This window comes from Choloepus didactylus, chromosome 9 (genome assembly GCF_015220235.1).
Source record: "Choloepus didactylus isolate mChoDid1 chromosome 9, mChoDid1.pri, whole genome shotgun sequence".
Classification (NCBI taxonomy): Eukaryota; Metazoa; Chordata; class Mammalia; order Pilosa; family Megalonychidae; genus Choloepus; species Choloepus didactylus.
Genome location: NC_051315.1, coordinates 6,394,549 through 6,417,570, shown reverse-complemented (window position 1 = coordinate 6,417,570; position 23,022 = coordinate 6,394,549). Strand labels below are relative to the sequence as shown.

Genomic DNA, 23,022 nt, shown 5'->3' with positions numbered 1-23,022 from the left:
GCCCCTTGCGAAGAGCCGGCCTAGAGTCACCATGAGCCATCTAACGAGCCGTCCCTCTTCCTTACCCGGCTCTCTGTTCCCATCCCAGGCATCTGGTTTCCGGCCTCCTTCAAAGCGGGGAAACTCATCGGGAGTGGGGAGTAAACCCTTCCTTCCTCCTACACAATGGAAGAAACAACACCGGACTCACAGCCTGCTTCTGATGTGTTCATCGTAAGCTGCCTCTGCCACCCCTGTGCTTCAAGGAGCCCGCATCCTCAGCGCCCTCTCACCTCGTGGGGTACCCCGCCCGCGACCCCTGAGATCTCTTCCTCTGGCCGCTTCATCAGAAGCATCAAAATTCTCCTCAGGACCAAAGTCTTCAGGACCAGGAAAACCATCCCTTCCTCTGGGGGGAGCACGGCCCTCATGTCTCGGGGGGGCTCCCCTTCTGAAGCTGGAAAGCAAACACAGCAGAATGTCCATATAACGGAGCTTGCAGCACTAAGTTCTTGTTCCAAAGAGGCTCAATGATATGAGAAAATATGGTATGTTAAATGGGAGAAAAGCAAAATTACAGTTTTAAAAATAAAAGTCTTACAATCCCAATGTTACAGGCAAAAACAGATAGGAAGGAAACATAACAGGATGTGGTAGTTTACCTTAATTTTCCTTTAGGAATAATAATAGCAAATTTTCAAAGTACTTATATTATGGCAAGTGCTCAATATATATTTGCCCCTTACTGTATCATTTCATTTCATCCTCTCAACCACCATACGAGGTACTGGTCTAATTAGTAACTCTAATCTAGCGATGAGTAAACTGAGGCACGGAGAGGTTAAGTCACTTCTTTAAGGAAACACAATAGGTGTTTAGTTGGGATGTGAACTTGGTCAGTCTTGACCCCTCCCAGCCCAAGCGCCTGACTGCTGCCTCCCAAATAAATTTCATTATCCTCTACATTTTTTATAATGAACATTTATTACTTAAATAATCAGAAAAAAGGTGTGGGGGGAAGATTCCTGCCTGCCAACTGCACTAGACCCACCTTGGGGAACCTGCTCTGCCATCTGCCAGCCCACAGCCCCTGTGAAGGGTCAGACCCGAGTGGCCATGGCTTCACCAGCGGCCCTGCTCTACAGCGACTGGGGTGCACAGGGGGCTGGAGAGGCATGGGGCTTACAGCTGGCGGGCAACGTTAAAATTCTGGAATGGGGAAACTACCTTGGCTGGGAGAGGTGCTGCAGCAGAGACTACAGGGCAGGGTCAGCTGTGCAGCTGGCGACAGAGGGAAGCAAGCAGGGAAGAGTGCGGAAGGCCGAAAGGCTGGAGGGAGAGTCAGGAAGGACCAAGGGAATGGGCCAGTCTGCAAGAGAGGCCTCGCCTCTGGCCTCCCCCGGGGCCTGCAGACAGGCCTGCTTTTTCCTGAGTCTCCATTCAGTTATGTTTTTACCCCAACATTGCACTTTTAAAAAATTCAAACTTACAGTAAAGTTGAAAGAATAGTACAATAACAAACCATATATCCCTCACCTAGATTCACCAATTCTTAATGTTTTGACAAATTTGCTTTATTTTTTCTTTATCATCTATTTTATAAATACGTTTTGAACCATTTGAAAATCAGTGCAGACACATGATGCTTCACCTAAATATTTTTGTATGTTTCTCTAACAAGGACTTTCTCCTACATAACCACAATATCATCACCTCTCTCAATACTGCATAATATTATTTAATATCCAGCCCAATTCAATTTCCCCGATTGTCCCCAAATGTCCCATAGAACTGTTCATTTTTTAACTGTAGGATTCCACCAAGATCACAAACTGCTATTTAGGGGTCACAACTCTTCATGTCCTTTAATGTGGAACAGTCCCCGCCTATATTTTTGTTTTTCATGATGTCAGTATTTCCCAAGAGTCCAGCCAGTTGTCTTATAGAGTGCCTAAAATTTAAATTTATCTGATTGTTTCCCCATTTCATTTCATTTTAAACATTTTTGGCAAGAATGCTGCCTAGGGGACATGGCCTTCTCAGCGAGGCCAGTTTGTCTCATTGTTTATGAGGTAAAGGTTGTGTTGCGACCAGATCTCACAATCACGTGGGTGCATTTTCTCCTTTGCAATTAATAACTAATCCGTGAGGCAAGATTTTGGCACTGTGAGAATATCCCAATTATCCACAATCTTTTACCCAATGGTTTTCACATCCAGTGATGATCTTTCCCTGAATCGATGATTACGTTGATTGATTACAAAAAAAAGTGATTTCCTAATTCCACCATTATTGCTACCTTTATTACTTGGAGTTTTATTACAAAAAAGTTTCCCCTTTTCTATCCCATCTATCTTTTTTTTTTTCCTACACAAATGCTCAAAGCAGTTTTCTTGTAATAGTCCCAAACTGGAAACAACCCAAATGTTCAACAATAGGTGGATGAATAAAAAGTTGTGATATATCCATATAATGCAATTCTACTTGGCAATAAAATAAATAAAATGTAGATACACAAAGCAGCGTGGCTAAATATGAAAATAATTGTGGTTTGTGAAAGAAGACAGACCAAAGAAGAGTAAACATGGTGTGACCGTTCTGATTTAAAATTCTAGAAATGCAAATCAATCTATAGTGACAAAAGGCAAATAGAGGAGTAGCCAGGGAGGACTAGAAGTAAGGGATTAAATGAGGTATGAGGGAAATTTGGGGGACATGGATGTGTGTAATTTCTTGATTGTGGTGATGGTTCAAGAATGTATACACATTGTTTAAGAAACCTAGATCAATTATATCTCTATAATAAAATGATTTATAAAGAGATAAGGTGAATAGTCATATATCTATTAAAGAAATCTGACTTAAAATTCAAAGCCATCAGAAAAAAGGTAACATTAGGCCCATATGGGTTCATGATAAAACAACAAAACACTTAAGGAATAAATAGTAACAATTCTTACACATTTTTTCAGAATATTGAAGGGAAGAAAACATTTCCTAATTCATCCCATGAGGCCCACAGTACCCTGATTCTAAGCCAAAGGCATTACAAGAAAGAATGCTAAAGAATTCCAGCTATCTTTTTAAAAACCTTCTTGGTCCCAAGGAACTTGACCAAATCACGCTTCCTGAAAGCAAAGTGGGTATGCCTCCGACATCAGCTGAAATAACAAGCTACAGTTAAGGATGGATCAGCCAGAGGAAGGACGAGAGGACAAGGAGTGCCAACAGGAGGGCACTACTTCCCCAAGATGTGTTCAAGGAAGAACCCCAAAACACAGGGTGGCTCTTCTTTCCGTGCCTGCCTACCCGGAGTCCACTTTATGATAGCAGCCCTATTAGAAACTACCCCCTAATGAACCAAGCCCAGCCCACTCACCTACCCTCTCCACGGAACATGACTCATTTTTCAATCAACAAATCCTGAGTGCCCCCAGTGTGTCAGCCCCGACTGCCCCCAGTCCAGAAGACACAAGCCCACATGGCGTCTACCCTTACGCACAAGATGCAGGCAAAGAGGAGACAGATATCTCACTTCCTGTCAGGTACAGCTCAGTGGTGCGAAGGGGCATAAGCAGGGTAAAGGAAGGGGCTGTGCCCAGAAGAGCTCTCCCTGGAGCAGACATGTCAATATCTGGGAGGAAGGCTCCAGGCCTCCAGGAGGAGGGTCAGGAGCACAGACAGCAGGAGCCTCTCCGAGCAACAGCACTGAGCCGCGTGGCCTCCTCCCATAGCAGCACCCTGGGCTGGGAGTCTGTCCTGACAGATGAAATACAGCACCAGTTGAGGCAGAGTAAGACTTTCAAACTGTGCACAAGATGCAGAGATTAGGGAATCAATGCAAGGGACACCGAGGCTCTTGTAGACATAAAAAGCCATTTCAAAGGGAGAATGCTTGGCTATCACTAATAGAGGCCCTTGAGAAAACTGGAAGCCTTAAACATCCTTACAGGGAAAGTCCCCTCTGAGGGCTGCTCTCCTCAGGTCCTGCTAGTTCCCTCCTGCTGGCCATCTGGTCAGCTGTTCTCCAGCACAGCCTGAGGATGGGACGGCTCGGGGAACAGACGGGGCCAGGGCAGGAGTGTGTGGCAGCCCAGGCCCTGACGCCTGGCTCCGAGGCAGACTCCCTGTCAGAGCCCAGCAAGTCAGGGGCTGCTCCAATTCTCGGACCCCTCATCTGTGAAGTGCCGACAATCACAGCTACCTTATAAATTAGCTCTAAGAATCAATGAGGCAACAGCATCTAGCATCTAGTAAACCCTTAAGTAGCAACCCCATGGATTATTCTGAGTCTCACTTAAGATTTCATCAATTCTGGTTTTTTCTCCGTTTCCTTCTGTTTTTCTTTTTTCACCTCAAGCCAGCTGAGAGTTCAAGTCTCACCTCAACCCAATTTAGCAGGAAAAATTTTTCAGTTTGTTAAGACCTTTAGGCAATTAACAATCTTTGTTCCCAATCTAGGTATTTGTTTCATATTTCATCATTCCAATAAAAAAAAAATAAGCAAAAATACTCCTGGCTTGTAAAGGCAAAAAGAACAGGTAAAGGTTGAAAAGCATCATTTTTAAAAATCTAAATGCAAAACCATGAGAGGACAGGGCTGGTAGCCAATGCAGAACTCTCTCTGCCCAAGCAAAGCGGAAAGAGACCTTTGTGCAGAGAACAGAAAAAAAGCTCTGGGGAAGAAGAAACGGACCCACAAAGTATCCGTCCCACCTTTCTTCTCTGCGTCCTCGAAAACGTGGGTCCTCAGGATCCCGGGGAAACCTTTCGTCTCCAGGCCTGCGGCCTTCCCATGCCCCTGGGGGTCCTCGGGCTGCACCCCGGCCATCCCCATCGCTGAATTCCCGATGATCGGGAGGAAACTGAGGCCCAGGACCCCCTCGCCTCCACTTTTCCTCTTGGGGTAAAGGTCCTCCTCGACCCTCAAATTCACGTAAACGGTGGCCAAAGCGCTTGTCAGGATGGAAGTCGTCAGGCCTGTTGAAGTCATCAGGGAACTCAGGGTGAGGGCCACGCCGATCAGGGGGGCCCCTGCAGTCCTGGCCGCCCCGGAAAGGGCCCCTGTCAGGGCCATGGTCAGGGCCGCCACCCTGGTCGTGCCGCCTCTCCGACATGGGGCCCATGTGGTGGCTCGGAGGGCCGCGGGCGTCACCTACAGGAAACAAAGCAGAGCTTTACCAAGGCTCCTGGCAAGCCTGCCAACACAGGTGTGGTCTTCAGCACTCATGCTCCAAAATTCACACTCTTATTTAGGACATGCTTCCTCCTAGGCTCTGTGAGCACATTCAGAAGAAAGATGTCCCTGAGGCAGCATGTAATGGAAAGAACCCAGGCTTTGGGGGGCAGATTTCAACTTTGTCACCCACTAACTAACTGGCTTGCCCAGAGGTGAACTATTCTTGGCAAATGAGCCCATAAAGCCCACCCGCTAGGACGGCCCTGGTGAGGATTAATTTAGAAAACATGAGAAAGCCTCGTGGGCCTGTATCTGGGCTGCCCTGCTCCTCTTCCGTCAGTGATTTCTTGAGGGAAGAGGCCATGAGAACATCAAACACCAGGGCTGCAGGCCAGGCAGCCGGACGCCAGGAGGACACCTCTGTACGGGGAGGGCCTGCAGCACCCACCAACCAGGGAACCTGTCTAAGCTGCTGCCACTGGTGCACCTGCCCCTTGAATCCCAAGCTTGCTGAACTCGAGTCATTAATTCACTATGATTCTTAACTCATACAGTTGTAACAAAGATAAATTACAAATTTCTTTGTAAGATGTATGGAACCATATGGTCCCCTCTGCTAACTCTTGCTTGGTAACCAAACAGCCTCAGTGTACTTCAGCATCAGGGTTTACATGAACACTTTTTCTGCCCCTCTCTATGGACGATGTCCCTCACCTATATTATCGCCATTCTTTGCAGCAGTGTTTGGAGACCCACTAAAATTCTTAAGTTATATTTGAATATACATAATTCATGAAAGTACTGAATAAAAACAGAAAGTGGCCAGTTATGTTGGTGGTGACTTGGTCTATCTCCTAACTCTAAAGAGACTGTTGTTCTGACTCCTGAACCACTGTGGCCATCCTAAACATATACCTATTAGCTGTCCTCTTTTTGCTTTAACATATAATTTAAATCAAACATTTAAATTACCCCTTGGATAGCCAAGGGAGAATCTTTCTTCTAAGAACACTAAGCCTTTAAAATGTAATTCCTACATTTGCCTGTCTCATGCCTTTTACTGCTTTTCCCTGGCACTAAAGTGGAGACCCCATCCCCGCTGCCCCCGGCAGCCGCATTCCCTCCCGTCCTAGCACCTTTCCATGTAGTTTCCGCTCATTTCTCTCGGCCACTTTAATTCCTCCTCACCATTGACATGTACAGGAAGCCTGGAGCTCTCAGTATAAAAACACCCCAGAGCAGTGTCTTGCTTCTGTCTCTCAGCTTCCTTTTCCTTAGTTTGCTAAATCAGTCCTCTCCAAGCTGAGGAAAGCACCTTCTAAGCTACCTCTCCATTCAGTCTGTTTGCAAATATTCTAGATCCATTTCCACCTGGTGGACAGCAAATGCCTTCTGCTCTGACTTTATGTAGCTTGAATTTGGTGTGACCTCAAGCAGAGCAGACCTCTGACCTAAGGAGGCTCAACTCACTGCATTTGGACTTACCTATGAATACTAAGCCTCCCATCCCTCTATCTGTTTAAAATACTCTGCTCTTCCAAGGAAAGAAACCTGCCACTATCAACTAGAAGGGGTGTGGCCTCCAGGGATGGGTAATCCAAGAGGGAATGGCAGGGCCACTTTCTCAGCTCTCCCTTCTCCCTTTGGTCCCTGGGGAGAGAAAAGAGGAGGAGGGTAGTAGAGATAGAGAGAGGGAGAGGTGAAGAGAGAAGGGGCCAAGCAGGAAGGAGAGGGAAACAGCTGGAGACAGACACAGGGAAGGGAGTGGAAGAGAAGCAGGCTTTCAGTTGGCTGATGGCTGCACCTTGTGGGTAAAAGACTTCTCTGTTCTCAGAGTCCCTAAATCTCAAAGATGGGCTCTTGATACTTGTTTTCCCTTATTTCCTGCTGGCCACTTTCCTTCTGCACATCCTCTGCTACCACTTCCACAATAATGGGACTAAAGTGAACATTGTCCTCATTCCTTTCTGTCTCTCTTTCCTTCCTCTAATAACAGGTATAAACCCAAGATTGAGCCAATTCAATCTCCAAAGTCCTAGGGCTGTAAGTGCTGAAAAGGACTTGTCTAATCTGATCAATGAGGGCAAGAAACCTAACATGCACCACAGGGTGCTGTGGGCTGAACCAATTGAAAATGAAAAACGAGTGAACTTTTTTGCAGTGCCATCTACATGGAACTCGCAGTGATTTTGCTTTTAACCCATGCAAGGGAAGGTCAAACACAACAACTCCATCTCCTAACCGCCCCTCCATTCACATGCCACAGAGCCATTTCCTGCAATGCTCCATAAAACTGCGCACCTGCCCAGCTCCCTCCTGCCATACACCTGCATGCACCTGCCAGAGGGCTTAGCACCTAGGTGATTCTCTTTCAACTCACAGGATTAACTCTTCATTTCCAAAGAGCCTCACAACCAAAGATCGACAACTCTCATCTCTCTGTTTTTCATAATATAACAACCTGAAGCCTGATATATTGGTAAACTGCTTTCTTCTCTTCAAATAGTGCAGAGCAATGTAACCAGCTAAAAAAATCCCAATATATGACATAATTTGGGGAGACAGGGAATGATATTAAAAACATTGAAAATCCCTGAATTCTATATCTCAACAAAAAATTTAAACTGAACTATGCATTGTGTGGAATGGGCAGAGGAACCACTTCAAGTCTCCCCTGGGGAGGCCCAGCCAGGCCTGTGGCATGGGGTACAACCGCTATGGATCACCCAAAGGGCTCAGGGCTGGCTCCTGACAGTAAGGAGCCAAGTTCCTCTGGCAGCTCTTCTGGCTACCTAAGCAATCCCCTACAAAAACAACCTAAGACCCAGCTATGGCATGAAATGACCATCCTCTTATTTTCCTAGTGGTGAAATGACCAGTCCATCATCACTTACAAATCAAACTGTTTATTTTAATATTTCCACACAGGTGGGAAAATACGATGTCCTACTGAGCCGAGCAGATATTTACCTTTATTAGGGCCAGGTCCTTGTCCAGGGTTAAGAGGGGGGATGCGACCTTGTGCTCCCTGCTGCCCCAGGCCTGGTATCAGGGGTGGGGGGCCTGCGTTCTGTCCTTCCTGAAAAGATGTTTGTAAAGTGCAGTGTGAAATGACAGGCTGGTGGTTCATGCAGAGCAATTTTATTCAAATGTGACAACATAAAAACACTAGGTTGCCCCAAAGCCTCCAGCAGCAAATATTTAGCTAGTGACATGAGAGCAAAATTGCCCTTGGGGGATAAGAGATACTTCTCCTATCATAACAGAAGGGAACACATACATTTTAAACCTGATGAGAGGTTTTATGTAAAACAGGATTTTCCTTGGAAAGCCAAGCAAGAACTTCAATCAAAAGTCAAAAATCATAACATAGTAACAGCAACACTACCCAGAGAAGGAACTTCTGGCAAAAGTGAAGACCTAGAAACCTGCAGAACAGGTTAAACCCTGCAGTCACACTCACAACCTTTCCAGCAATAGAGTAATGGATCCTCTCAATCTGTTAGCACACAAGAGGACATCCGGGGAACAAGATGCTTGCACTGGGTTTCTCCTTCCATTTCCATCTCTACTTGCTAATTTTCTCCCCAAACCTTTCCACTCCCAGTTAAGTCACCTCAGAGCTTGTTGGATTCATTAGGTTCCTGCAGCTTCTATCTGATACAAACCTGCTGCTCGGATCCTCTTCATTTCATTGCCCCGGGACCCCAGAACTCAACCCCAGCTTGCGCCTCATCCTAATAATCTGTAAACTGATTCTCTGTCCTTGACTCAGATCTCTTGACAAATAAGCACACATGTTTATTATAAATTATTAACTTATTTATATATTTATAAATTATGAAACACCCTAAATTGTGAAAAGTGCCTCTAGGTTTGACAACTAAATAAATGTCTATATTTATTTGTCAAGAGATAAATTCCTTCATACAGAAAATATTTAGTGCCTGGACCTACTATGAGAACAGCACAGTTCCAAAACCATCCAGACTTTACTAACAGCAAATTGCTTTCACACCCAAACTAGCCAAATAAAAGAGTCAACAGTCCTAAGTGGCCATCACTGACAACCACGATACCAGTAATTTCTAACCTGTTTTGCTGCCCTCCCCCTTTTACATAAGGACAGCTCTTGCCAGCATCTTTCATGCTGCTACTTTAACACCTGAAAGCAATTCCATAAGTCAAAATTTTGGTCTAAGTGAAGTCAGATTTCAATAGAAAAGAAATATGAACAAAAATTTGCATCAGACACATTGCAGATTTGAAACGCCATCTAACATCAAATCTTCAGACTCAGTTCTACCAAATAGTTTCATAAGCTTAATTAACTTTTTAGAGCCACTAAGCTTTTCAAGTATAAAATCTTTTACTAATATGGTACAAGAAAAGCTCACTAAATTATTTCAGAAATGTGGGTCTATCCCCTTGCATCTGACATGTTTATAACTTCATTCATAACGTGGTAGCTAGAGTTCTTTACTTTTATTTTCTCCAAAATGAGCACTGGTAATTCATTAACACAAGGTTTGGAAAATAACTTGTAGTAAATACATTTATAAACACACACATACATTGAATTAATAAAATAAACAATACATCAAGTTTTAGAGCAATTCAGCAAGGTAAACCTGGAAGTACTTTTCAAAATTTAGGATGAGTTCAATAAAATCTGGAAAGAAACTCAAATGCCATGAGATTCTTCATTGCTGTGGCATTTTTATGTTCTGGAAGAGCTACTGAAAAATAACATAATTTACTTATTTAACTAGTTCCTTTAGTTCAATAAATCAGTAGTCACTTTTACATTACAGATTTTCGGTACACAGCATCTGTTGCACCCTTCGCCAAGTAACCCAGCTGCCTCTCAGTGGAGACCCAAAAGCCAGCATTAGCCCTCTCACTTGCGTTTGGTCTGTGACCGACTGACTACAGGAACACAAACCCTGTTGCTCATGCCCAAATAATGCCTCCAGACTAAAGAACTTCACAAAAATGTAAAAACTACGTAGCAATTCTTTTGTAATTCACCCTACACAAGCTGGACTCTTCAACACCAGCTCTAAGCACAAACTCAACAAATGGGTAGTAAAATTTGGCTGACAAAAAGTCCTCAAAAGAGGGCAAAGCACATTTTTACACAAATATTCTCCTGCAAATATTTGTATATATGAGCTGAAAACAACTGAGATGAAATTTCACCAAGAGAGTTACCATTTTAGAATGGTCATTTCTAGAATGAGAGGTCTGTGAAGCCATTCACTGAAATGAAAACAGTGAGGGGCAGCCCCTCTAACATCCTGTGAGATAAATACCCCACGTGGGCTCAAGAGGCAGAGCTGGCAGGCAGCCCAAGGGCCACTAAGCTGCAAAGTAAAGGGCCTGGGAAAGGGGTCACAACAGCCACTCGGCTGCCCACGTGGCACCGCGCTTCCACTTCCCTCTCAGGACCACAGCCCTTCAGTTGCACTGCGATCATTATAAACTGTACTTAACCAGGAGTTGGTTTTTTCCTGGAAGAACCTCTATTTTTAAAAAAATAGGGTGAGAAATAGATTCATACAGAGATCTAGTTAACAGTGGCATAACCAAACTCATCATTCTTATTTCCTTCTTCAGCCTTAAAACTATGTATTATCTCAAACCATTTATGTCCAGTTGTGACTGCTTTCCACAACTCTCAGAAGTGCCGCTTCAGGACAAAGTACATATTCCCAATGTGCTAAGACCTATGAGTTGGAAATAAATAATACCTGATTGAAGGGGGCCCGGGGCCCATCACCTAGCAGAGGTGTTTTCTGCTGCTGGAATGGTATTGGCCCTTGAGATGGATGTGGCCCTCTTGCCGGGTTCTGCTGTCCCTGAGGTCCAGGGGGCCCTTGCATGCCACCCTGGGGTGCAGGTCCCATAGAGCCCTGAGGCGGCCCCTGCTGACCTTGTGTGCCCGGAGGCCCCCGCAATTCCTGGGGGGGGCCCAGCATGGATCCTTGAGGGGGAGGCCCCTGCATGCCTCGCATCTCCTGAGGACCCCGCATCTCCTGAGGGCCGTGTCCCAGCAGTCCGCTTGGAGGGTGAGGTCCTCTCATCTCTTGAGGTGGGTGGCCCATCATCATCCCTTGGGGAGCAGGGCCCTGACTCTCTCGGGGGCCTGGAGGGCCCTGCATTCCTCTTGGTGTCAGTCCCATCAGAGGTCCCTGAGACACGGGACCTTGGATCCCTTGAGACCCTGGCCCACCTTGTATTCCATGAGGATGAGGAGGTCCTTGCATCCCTCTGGGACCAGGTGGTCCCTGCATACCTTGAGTACCAGGTGGCCCCTGCGGGCCCAAGTGACCCTGAGGGCCAGGTGGACCTTGGGGGCCCATGTGGCCCTGAGGACCAGGGGGGGCCCTGAGGGCCCATGTGGCCCTGAGGACCAGAGCTGCCCTGGGGGCCAGGCGGCCCTGTGGTCCCAGAGGGCCATGAGGTCCCAGGGTGCCTTTGCAGTCCTTGGGGCCCGTGCATGTCCTGAGGCCTGGGTAAGCCCTGGGGTGGGCCCGGGGGCCCCTGTGGTCCCATAAATCCTTGCGGCCCCCCACCTCCCTGATGCAGTGGAGGACCTTGTGGTCCCATTTGTCCCTGCGGTCCAGGGGGTCTGAACTGCCCCTGTGGGCCAGGTGGCCCCATCTGAGCCATGTTCATTGGCAGTTGCTGAGATGGATGGGGCTGCTGAAAACCTTGAGGAATCTGAGACATCGGACCTTGTCCGGGAAATGGCTGGGGTCCGAGAAGAGGGGTTCCAGATGAGGAAGGAGGCTGAATTTGCTCAGCCTGTTTCTGCGCAAGTCTTTCAATTTTAAGTTGCTAGAATGAAACAAAGAAAAAACATGCTGAAGAGCTCTGGAGGATGACAATATCATACCACTTATTTCATTGGGGGTGCCTCAAATCAAACATAAAAACTGCTCCACCTCTCAATGCCTCAACAGTAACTACAGCCCAGAGACCATTCTGAGGCGTCCCTGGCTTCAGAGTACTCAGGCTTCCAGCCTCGCTTTAGACTGCTTCTCACTGAGCGCTGGGAGACAGCAACCAGGATTATTTATGTCCGTCTTGATCAGGGAAAGCCCAACAGTTTACTAGTGGGGAGACTCCAAAATTTTATCATTCTTGGCAACTATCAAGCATGGGAAAAATAAGAACTAACCACCTGCTCAATGAACCAATGGAGAAAAAGAAATTCCTTTACCTTTGGATAAATAAGTGAACCCAAGTTAAAACTACTTTGGCTTTATCTTTTCTATGAAAAATGTATACTGATTCTTTTAGAAACCTGCTTCCCATGGCAGCAATAAGAAATGGCAGTGCTCATCTGACAGATCTGGGAATCCCTTCCCTTCTTTATAAAGTGTTTCCACCACTTTCTCAGATGCTCTTGAATCCCCCTCAAGAGCTTCACACCTCCAGAAGTTGCGGGTTAGTATACTGTAGTGTGGCCATTTCTTGCTCAATTTCTGCTTGTGTTTTTTTCTTCTCTTCCAATTTAATGTCCTCTTTTCTGTCATTCAGTACCTCATTTGGAGCAGGAATTGGAACTTTGTTTTGCATCCAAGCCTTGGGAAAGAAGACAATATTAAAACATTCTATAAGTATATAAATTGTAACAAGAGAATGAGAAAACCATTCTATAATGTCGTCAACTCATTCAAACATGCTGAACAAGTTGATTCATCTGGCAAACTATATTTCTTCTAATGCTAATTCTTACATGACACAGAAATGCAATTAGACAAGGACACCGCTAGACAGAAATTACTAACTTGAAAAAGTTATAAAATCGTGCATGTTATTAAGAATGCAAAGCTTGCCTGTCTCTTCAAAAGGATACATGTGCTTTGCGTTGAGGGGGACAATTAAAGCAAACTATGCTGAAGAAAACCAAGGTAGTCCCTCTGCTTCATGTTTCTTTTCTCTCCCTCATCTATTAGCTCAGATGATAATGAGCGGGAGACAATAAAAGATAAAGAGAGGATTCAGAACAAATTCAGCACTAACTGCAAAACAGTAGATGGGAGCTTTGCCTAGGAAGGCACGAATTAGGTGAATAATGCTCCAAAAACAACTGGTAGTCCAGGAATACCTTTAACAGGTGAGATAATCCAAGAGAAACATATTACTGAACCGCAGACTCACCAACCAGAAACTCTTGATGTGTGATGAGGTGGACTCACTTGCAAGTACTTACCTGCTGGAACTGAGCTGGGATAGGTTTTGCATAAGGAACTTTCTTCTGCGGTACTTTTTTTTGATCCTTTTGCATCACCTCCTCCATTCCCCAATCCAAACCTGGAATTGTCATTTCAATTTCATTTGTCTCATCTTTCCCTATAAACACAAAAAGAAGTAATTAACCAAGGAAATGGAAGAAATTGGCCATTTCATCAACACACACACTTTAGGAAGAATAGATTCTAAATATTAGACGGTGTATATAACATTCATCAACCTTTCTCAATATAAATTGTTTTGGCATTTTAAACATAATTTGATAACATGATGATAAGAAACAGATTAAGAAAAATTTTATAAAAGTAAAATTTAAAGGTACAACTTTTCTTACCCATCTGCTCCTGTTCCATAGCTAACTTTAGTTGTTCTGGTATTCCCATCCCTGGAATTACTGCCAGGCTATTAGGTTCAAGGTCATCTATAAATAATAATACATACACTGTCAATAAAGATTTTATAAAATAGTGGCTTGCTAAAATTAATACTTTATAAAACTAAATCATATTAAGTCAATAAACTATAACAGAATATCATATTTCAAAGAAAGATAAATGTGTAAGAGCCTCACCATATTCGACTCCATCTTCAGACATTCCAGGTAATAGGTTTAGATTATATCGATCACGCATTTTATCACCTGGTCGGTTTCGGGTCCAGAATTTGCTATCAAAATAAAAATTGGGGATCAGGGATATGTGTGTGTGTGTGTAAGGTGTGTAGAGCACAACATCAATGTTTTTCTGGGCACTTATTAAATACTAAGCAGTCCCTTGCCAAGTATGACAAATTTTTATAATGCCTTTCTTTTAAAGATTTAAAATATGGAAAGATTTTTTAATCAGAAAGCAAAATAAAATTCAAATAACCAAAGCCATATTCAATACCCAATCTCCTTATTGTAGAGTACGTATTTATAAATCACTACAAATGTTTCTAAGAATAAGTTGGAATATGAATTAATATATCAGTCAATAAATAAAAAATAAATACATAAAATATTTATTTTCTGCTGCTCCATGAGTGCAGTAATTCCCTTTAAGTTTTATATAAAACTTACCTGGTGTGGTCATTTGAGCCTGAGCAGAGAATATGTCCAAGAGGATGCCAAGCCAGACTCCAGATCATTCCCTCGTGGGCCATCTCCATCCCACCCACTTCCTTCTCCACCCTGCAACAGCGCCACACAAACAAGTCTTTTTCAGACAAGGTACCAAAACAACAACAACAAAGGAAACACTTTTTCTTTTAACCATAACACAAAGCTACTTGAAGCCTGTTTTTTTAATTTGATCAATTCTAGGAATATACGTTTGTTGTCAAAAACATATATTTTTATTCAAAGAGCACTTCAGAGGGGGAAATGCTTCAAAAATGATTTCTCTAAAAAGACACTAGGAAATCTATTTTCCTATTCTCCCTTAATGACTTCCACATCCAAAAACAGAGGTGTAAACTTTTCTATTCCAACCCAGATTTTTAGAATTGAAAACTGCGGGCAGTCTGATATACAATCTACGAAGACCCAGAAAACATACAAAACTTGGCCATATTTTTACACATTCAGATGATTATTTTATAAAATATCCTACTTCTTTATATAATACACGTTACATACCCAACATGCCAGAATAACAAAGAACCATCAGACCCTCCACTGGCAAAAAGTCCTTCATGAACAGGATGCCAGGCCACAGCTGTGAACAGAAACACGGGGGAAGACAAAAGTATTCAGGATTTGCAAAGCCCACAGACTGTACTCAACAGGGTGCGGAGCACGTCCCAGCCACTGACCTGTGGCCTCTTTTTTATGACCGCGGAAGACTTGAAGCTCCTCTTTCAGGTTCCGGATGTCAAAAAGTTTACAGAGATGGTCACGTGATGCTGTGAGTAGCCAATTGCCATTGAGATTTAATTTCACTTCCATTACTGTGTTTTTGTGGGCATGACTAGAAACAAAGGATCAAGAAAATAAGAATCCAAACAAGTATAAATCAATAGAGTGGCCATTTTTGTTTAAAAGCGCATGGATCGAGATGGCAAGAAGTTGGGCCTAGAAGTAATAAAACATATAACATTATGTAATATTAAAAATATACTTGAAAGAAAAAGATTATGACAGAAATAATGTCTACTACCTAAGCACAGCTCTCAGTAACCAGTTAACAGCAGAGCTTCAATTGGATAGAATAGCTTCTATGTGAGGCAGAGGAATCCCTTGAATTCATAAATCAACATTCATTAAATTTTAAAAATCCAATAAAGCTTTCAAAAAGGGCACTGGATAGTTTGAGGGTTAACTTGAAACTAAAGACACTACAACAACCCCAAGCCTCCATGATGCATACCTCCAAAGGGCACCATCCACCCGTACTCTACATTGGGTGTGGCCAATGGACCTGGGCAACAAGGCAGCCTTGCTCAACCCAGTTCATTCTGGATATGGTTCACTTCCCAATCGGAAGGTCCCAGATACAGCTGTGATTGATCAAAAAAAACCCCATTAAGGACATAGCCATATAACTGGGAATTTTGCAAATAGCTCAAAGACAAACTTTTATTACATGGCTGCATCATAAATGAGTACCTCAGACAGAATATGACAACTGGCTAAAAAATGAAGGGAAAACTTCTCTACAAATAGATGTAGTGAGATGGAGAAAGCCTGGCTGCATCTAGTAAGTCACACACACACACACACACACACACACACACACACACACACACAAACTTCAAACAGTGCCAAATGGTATTTTGATAAGGAGAGACAGGAAGTTAGAAAAGTAATAACCACCTCCGAATCCACCTCCTCGCCTCCTGTGAGAACCAAATTAAATTTAGGTACACAGTTCATTAGAAATTTAGAGATAAAAGATAATTAATTAATAAAAAGTCTACAGACCTATATCGGTTTTCCAAACTACTTTTTCAGGAATACATGATAGAAGAAAAAGCTAAAAGTTAAAGAATATGGGCTGCTTTGTCCACTTGGTTTAGGAACCAAGGTGGGGTTCCTATCACTTACAGTGTTGCAAGACTCTGCCCAGTCTTGGGATCCCAGAACTTGATTGGCTGTTGACTATCTTTACTTCCTGAAACAACTAACCCTTTTGTTGGATGCCAGTCTACACATTTCACATCAGCACCATGCCCTGTCGGAAACAAGTTAAGATAAAATCTAATCAGTCATATGTAGTCATATAATTTATTTCCATTTTAATTTAAATCAAAGTAGAGAAACCTCTTAAATGTTATAATTTATTTCCATTTTAATTTAAATCAAAGTAGAGAAACCTCTTAAATGTTTTGATCTCAGTACTCAAGAAAACTTTTTAGGGGACTCTTTGGTCTGTGTCTGGAAGTAATTTGGATGAAGCGAACTCTTACTCTTGCCCATAGAAATCACTCCCCTTCTCCTTCTTCCTTCCCACTTGCTGGTAGGCCAGTCAAGACTTTTTGGAAGACGCACCTCTCAAGTCCTTTTATATAAAGCTTTTCAAACTTTCCATACTGTTCCAGGATTATCCTAATTGTTAGGCAGTATCCCTGCCACTCACTTTAGTTTCCCAATTTTGTGGTAGTCCTTAGGGATCAAAAGTCCTGACTTAGGGTTTGGACAACAGTTTCTAGATGTGAGGATAGGAAGGGTATTCCTTCTCTCTGATCCTGCTTACTTGAAACACAGAAGGAGAAAAATAACCTCTCCCTGATTCACACATACGTTGTGACAATCATGAGATGAATAACAAAAGCTCCTTACTGAGTATTTACAATATGTTGGGCAGTATATTGAGAACTCTTAAGCATCACCTCTTCAAGTTCTCACAAAATCCTGATGAAAGTATTAGCATTATTTCTGTTTACAAGTGAAGAAATGCAAGGACTGGAGGGGTTAAAACCTAGATTCCAAAGCTAGAGCAGGTTCTGGGATTTGGACCTGGTCCTCTCAGCCTTCATGCTAGGGCATGGGGCCACTTGACAAATGCAGCAGGTTAGCTGCTACCAAAAATCACAACTGAAAATCAGGATGTCAAAGTGGAAAAAAATGGTTATTATTTTCGCAAAAACTGGGTGGGTGCCATACAAAAAAAGTCTCAAGAATATTTTATATAGCAAGTGCACAAAGAAACAGGTGAAGAGTGAGGTAAAAAGCATTTGAAATCTAGCTTCTGTGGAGTGAAATTCTAAGGTAGGAAGAGGAAGAATAAAGAAAAAGGGGAGTAGGGAAGAAAGAAGAGATGGTTGCAGGGACATGAAGTAAGTTGCACTAATTCCAAAAAGCAGCAAGTTGTATCTCAAATAGGCATGGATTTACACGCAGACAACATGCCCTGTGCACGTGTGAAGGGAGAGACTGACTCTGGAGAAGAGGCTGACAATGTGTACTAAAAGCACGGAAAAGGTGCCTATCCTAAGACTCAATCCCACGTCTCAGAAGTTATCATAAGGAAATAAAGGATGTTCAAATTCAAAATTATTTGTTTTTGATGTTTACTGATGCAGTTTACTATTAAATGTTCTTAAATAGGACATTAGAAAATAAATTATAGTATGGCATATTACTCAATGGAACATTAGGCACATATTACAAATGACTTTATGGATTATTTAATGATGTGATTAAAATGTTCAAGAAGCTAAGTTTATTAAAAAAAAATAACATCACCAAAAAGTAGTGTGTATACCGTCTGTCATACCATCATTGTAAAAGGTGAACAAACCAATGACAGTGACTTAACTGTGCATGTATCTAAATAGAGAAACTGTTACTAGAAATAATATTAAGCTGGTTGGTGGTATTAAAGGTGATTCTTATTTCTTCTTCCTTTTGTATGGTTTTTATATTTTCTACTCTGAACATACATTATTTTGTAACTGGGATATAGGGGTGAAGAATGGGAAGAGAAGAGTGGTTTTGTTTTATATTAAGGAGAGAAATAGAACTAAACATGGAAAATTGTAATGAAATACAACTCAGTCTCCCTAGTCCCTTGGTTGCCTCAAGAACTTTTGTTTTATTAACCCATTTGACCTTAAAAAGATTTGGACAGGGAATTTTAGAATGTTACAGGCTATTGCACCTGAAAATAACTATTCTCTATAGATATGTATGAATTTTTCACCTATCAAATTTGAGTCTCTGGACAACACATGAGAAAGCACTTTTAAACTACACTGCACTATGCAAAAAAAGGTTATTTCCACCCTCACCTTCTCTGGAATACTTTTACTACTTAAAGTACAGCCAATTAGTTTAAAGATATGTTTGTTTGGTTTAAAGCAGCATATTCATGTAAAACAACAACAAAAAATCAAACCATACAAAAAAGGAAAAAATATATTTCAACTGCTTTCATTTTGTTTTCTAAAGATCCCTAAAATGTATTTAAGTAGAAGTCAAGCAAGTGAGTAATCCCATCCATTCTTTTCTACGAAGTGATCTTACCCATATGCATACATATCACTAACATAACTCAAACTACCTAGTATTGATTCTAGAATATTCTTTTATTGGTCATTGTTAACAGTACTTTGAAAGTTATCACCTTTCTGTTTGTTACATTTTACGACAAGGAAATTATGGAAATTGTGGAACCGTAGCCCATAGCATCCTTTGAAATTTGCTCCCTGCTTGTTAAATTGTACTTTGAAAGTTATCACTGTTACGTATATATGTGTTAAATTTCACCAAAAAAAATGTGTAAAAAAAAAAAAATGAAGTTTCTGGAAAACAAAAAAATGCACATGAAATAATGTGAACTATAAAGCAAACAAAACATAAAATGCATATGATTATTAAAATGTACACGTATGATTCACAAAAATGTACATGTGTAGATAAACTGGAAATGAAAATTATATTGAGAATAATAGAAACAAAGATAAATTTTTTTCTATTCATGTTTCCCCTACTGTTTCAGGGTGGTTTTAACAATAAATCACATGGGCTAGGCTTTTTTGTGTTTAAACATTTGATGTTTTTAAAATGAGAAAAACACCACTTAATGCAAGTTACTTGGCTCAATACCATTTTCCCTACAAATTAGTAAAAATCAAGTTTAGTGACACCCGGTGTTAGTAAAAGTGATAGCCACTCTCATCCATAATTGGTTGGAAAGTACATAGCTACAATTTGGGAGGGGAGCTATATGGCAATATCCTATCAACATTTTAAATGCACATACTGTTTGCTCTTTTAATTCTTCTGCTAGGAATTTACCCTTTGTCTATAACTGCGAAAGCCAGATTCGTGTACAGAGATATTTACTGCAAACTTGCTTGAGCTGCAAGACCAAAATCATCCTAAATATGAATTAATGAGGGGTTATTTAGGAAAATTAAGTTAAATCCATATAGTTTAATATAATACAGCTGTTAAAACTGAGGCAGAGAGGGGCCTTTGGGGGGTGATGGACATGTTCTACATCTTGACTACAGTGGTGGTTACAAAAATGAGGCAAAGAGAAAGAATGTTTTAGGGAGATCAAAATGTTCTGTATTATGGTGTACGCATTTGTCAAAATTCATAAAACCGAAGACCTAAAAGGACGACTATTACCTTACAGACATTACACATCAGTAAACGTGATTTTTAAAAGACACAGCCATGTTTTTTAAAAATATGATCCCATTTGTGTAAAAGAAAATTTAAGCTGATAAGTTTTTGAGAGAGGTGAAAGGATGTGGGAATTAGAAGCGGCATTTACTGTTCCGTACCACTTTAAGTTTCTTAACACTGCCTTTGGTTTTCCTCTATTCAAATCTCAAGGGAAAGACTGATAACTAGTGCCTTCATTTGCCAGCAGAGTTAACCAGTGCCTGTGTTCACAAGATGTACGCGGGGGATCCTCGGTGGAGACCCATGTTTTCAACCACAGCTTACTTATCTAGAATGGCTGAATTAAGTTTAAAGGACATTATGAATTTTGTGAGTGGTATGCCATAATGAAAATTCAATCTTATATAAGTTCTTCTTTCACAGAAAACTGGGTTTCAAACACCCGGCTTACCAGTTTCAACTATCACCCATAAAGAATACCTCTACACTAATTTTGATCATTTCATTTCTAGGGGCCCAGAATCTCAGGATAGAATCATTCAAGATTCATTTGGATCCCCTAAGCATGGAAAATCCAGTGCTGAAGCAATCAGAACAGATTTAATGGAAAATTCATTCATGTGGCAACAGTTTTTGTGACCTAGATATTTTAGTACTAAAACTATCGTGTTAATGACTCAAGTTTTAGGACTAAAACTTTCTTGTCAATGAAAGACCGAGAGTTTTAAGTGGCATGTAAGCTTCCCAAAATCTAGCTCCTAAAATAAAATGAAGAGAAGACTCTTGACAACCCCCCAACCTGCTCCAGGTATCCACAGGCCTAGCACAGGGGCAAGGCCAGGCACCGCAGGGGCTGGCAGGAGGCTCTGCAGGCTGTGGTAGAGGCATCCCAGCCACAGGAGAGTAGAGCTTCAGAAAGCTGCGGGCAGAGATGTGTGCTTACCAAAGAAACACTCCAGAGTGGCTGGGCAAAGTCCTAAGGCCTTATCCACACTTGACTGCCATTGGAAATAAAAGATACGCTTGAAGAAAGAGAGTTCAGTAAGGAGACTTGAGGTACACTTGCCAAATTCTAAAACTAAAGAGATTCCAAGTGCAAATGTGTGTGTGCAATTCCCTTTGAACATGAAAACTTAAGAATTTAATGTGCACTGGCCAAAACAGCAGCTACTAATGAATTTAAGTTTAAATTAATGTTAAAATTGTAGTTTCTCAGTCACACCAGCCACATTTCAAGTGCTCATAGCCACATGTGGCTAGCAGCTAGCATACCGGATGGCACAGATACAGAACATTTTCATCACTGCAAATGTTTTATTAGATAATACAAATCTCAACAATAATCAGCCATTTTAAAGGAAGGTTCCCCTTAAACTTACAAAATCCTATTGTTTTTTAATTCACTATCTTTGTAACACAATGACAGAAACATACAAAAATTATCTACAATTGATACTAGAGCAAGAGACCTGCAAATTTACCCAACCCTGTATTTTTACAGATCAGAAAACTGAGGCCTTAAAGGGGTTAAGCCAGTGGCCTGAGGTGGCCCAGTCTTCTTTCCTGTCCAGTACTTGTTACTTCACTGGATACAATATCCAAAGGAAATGGTAGAACAGTTCCTTTAATTTCTTTCATTTATAAATCAGCTTTCACTTTCTCAGCTGTAACTAAGAAGGGTGTACTAGAGAACTTCTTTCCCTTTCCATCTCCCAGAATTATACCAGCAAAGGATGTAGGAAGGAAATCTAAAAGCAAATAAATAAGAATTACTTCTTTTAACTATGTGCGAAGTAATTAAATAGACTTTGAAGATGGGATCTTGTTAAAAATAAAAGAACATGGCAACCATAACCTAGCTCCACTGAAAGAAATCCAAGTTAATCTAACTGTATTGGGTTAATTTTAGAGGTAAAGTCTTTCGGGCAGTGAATTATGCATTGTTTCTTAGTCTAACTGTAAATTCACCAGAAAAAAGAAAGATGCTAAGCTTTCCCTTGGGTTTCTAGCTAAATGAACAGTGAAAGACGTTGCCCCTGAGACAGGTGTATTGCTTTGTGGACTGACCTGTGTCTGACATGTCAGAAAATGGTTAACATATTACTTTATAATAATTATCTGCAAAAAGCAACCATTACTTGTGCATTAAAATTTACACCAAACAGGAGGCAAATAACTACTTCACTTATTCCACTTGATCATTCACACATTTGTTCATATGTTCTTTGTCCTCATTCATTAATGAATTAATTCCTTAACTGTTGGTTGCACAGCACATTTATTGGATCCTTCCTACGGGTGCTCAACCTCTGATATATGTCATCCTGAATGAAACATAATTTGAATGTTGGGGGGAGTACTTGTAAAAATCATATTGCCTTAGTCTAGGAACTTTCAAGAAAGTTGAAACTTAGAATTAAAAAGTTTTATGAAATAATATTAAAATTAAGCTAAAAAACAAAACTAATGCAGTTTTTAAGAGACCTTTCTCCACAAAATAAAAACAGAAAAATCACTTTTCTAGATAACTCCAAATGGTTTTCCAGAAACTACTTTTCTAGAAACTACAAATAGTTTTCTCAGAACTATGCCTGAAATAGCAAGGTACAGAATCCAGAGAGATAATTTTCCTGATGAAATAAAAGCACTGTGTTAACAAAAAGGAGGTTCTAGAAAAGTAATGAAGAGACTTCACAGAAAACCTTAAAATTCTAATAATAACAGTGTAGCTGGCTTAGGCTTTAGATATTTTGTTAACACATATTCTAGCCTAACCTTTTGTAGACAGTGACTCCTTTCGCCTTTCGGTTCAGGAATGTAAAGTGTGGTGCAGTGAAGGCTACAAGCCAGTAAGGGAAGGTCTGTTTTTTCTTTTCCCTTCGAGAAGGGGACACCCTGGTTTCCATGAAATTGTAAGTAAACTTTACGCATTTTTTCTCAGGACCTCACCCTTCCTCCAAAACCTCATCAGACTCTAGGGAAACCTGTCAACCGACACCAGCAAAACCCAGCCTTAGAGACAGTGCATATGATCCCAAGG

At 41.5% G+C, this 23,022-nt stretch overlaps 1 protein-coding gene across 1 annotated transcript in view; it reads right to left on the bottom strand.

The window, feature by feature from the left end:
- Nucleotides 1-23,022, bottom strand: part of WDR33 (WD repeat domain 33) — a 63,310-nt gene that overhangs the window by 3,690 nt on the left and 36,598 nt on the right. Inside the window, 14 exon segments of the mRNA XM_037850096.1 lie at nt 66-158; nt 273-436; nt 4,696-5,134; nt 8,129-8,237; nt 10,912-11,544; nt 11,546-12,001; nt 12,599-12,751; nt 13,383-13,522; nt 13,758-13,844; nt 13,995-14,089; nt 14,484-14,594; nt 15,042-15,120; nt 15,218-15,372; nt 16,449-16,575. Coding sequence (XP_037706024.1) covers nt 66-158; nt 273-436; nt 4,696-5,134; nt 8,129-8,237; nt 10,912-11,544; nt 11,546-12,001; nt 12,599-12,751; nt 13,383-13,522; nt 13,758-13,844; nt 13,995-14,089; nt 14,484-14,594; nt 15,042-15,120; nt 15,218-15,372; nt 16,449-16,575 — 2,841 coding nt within the window.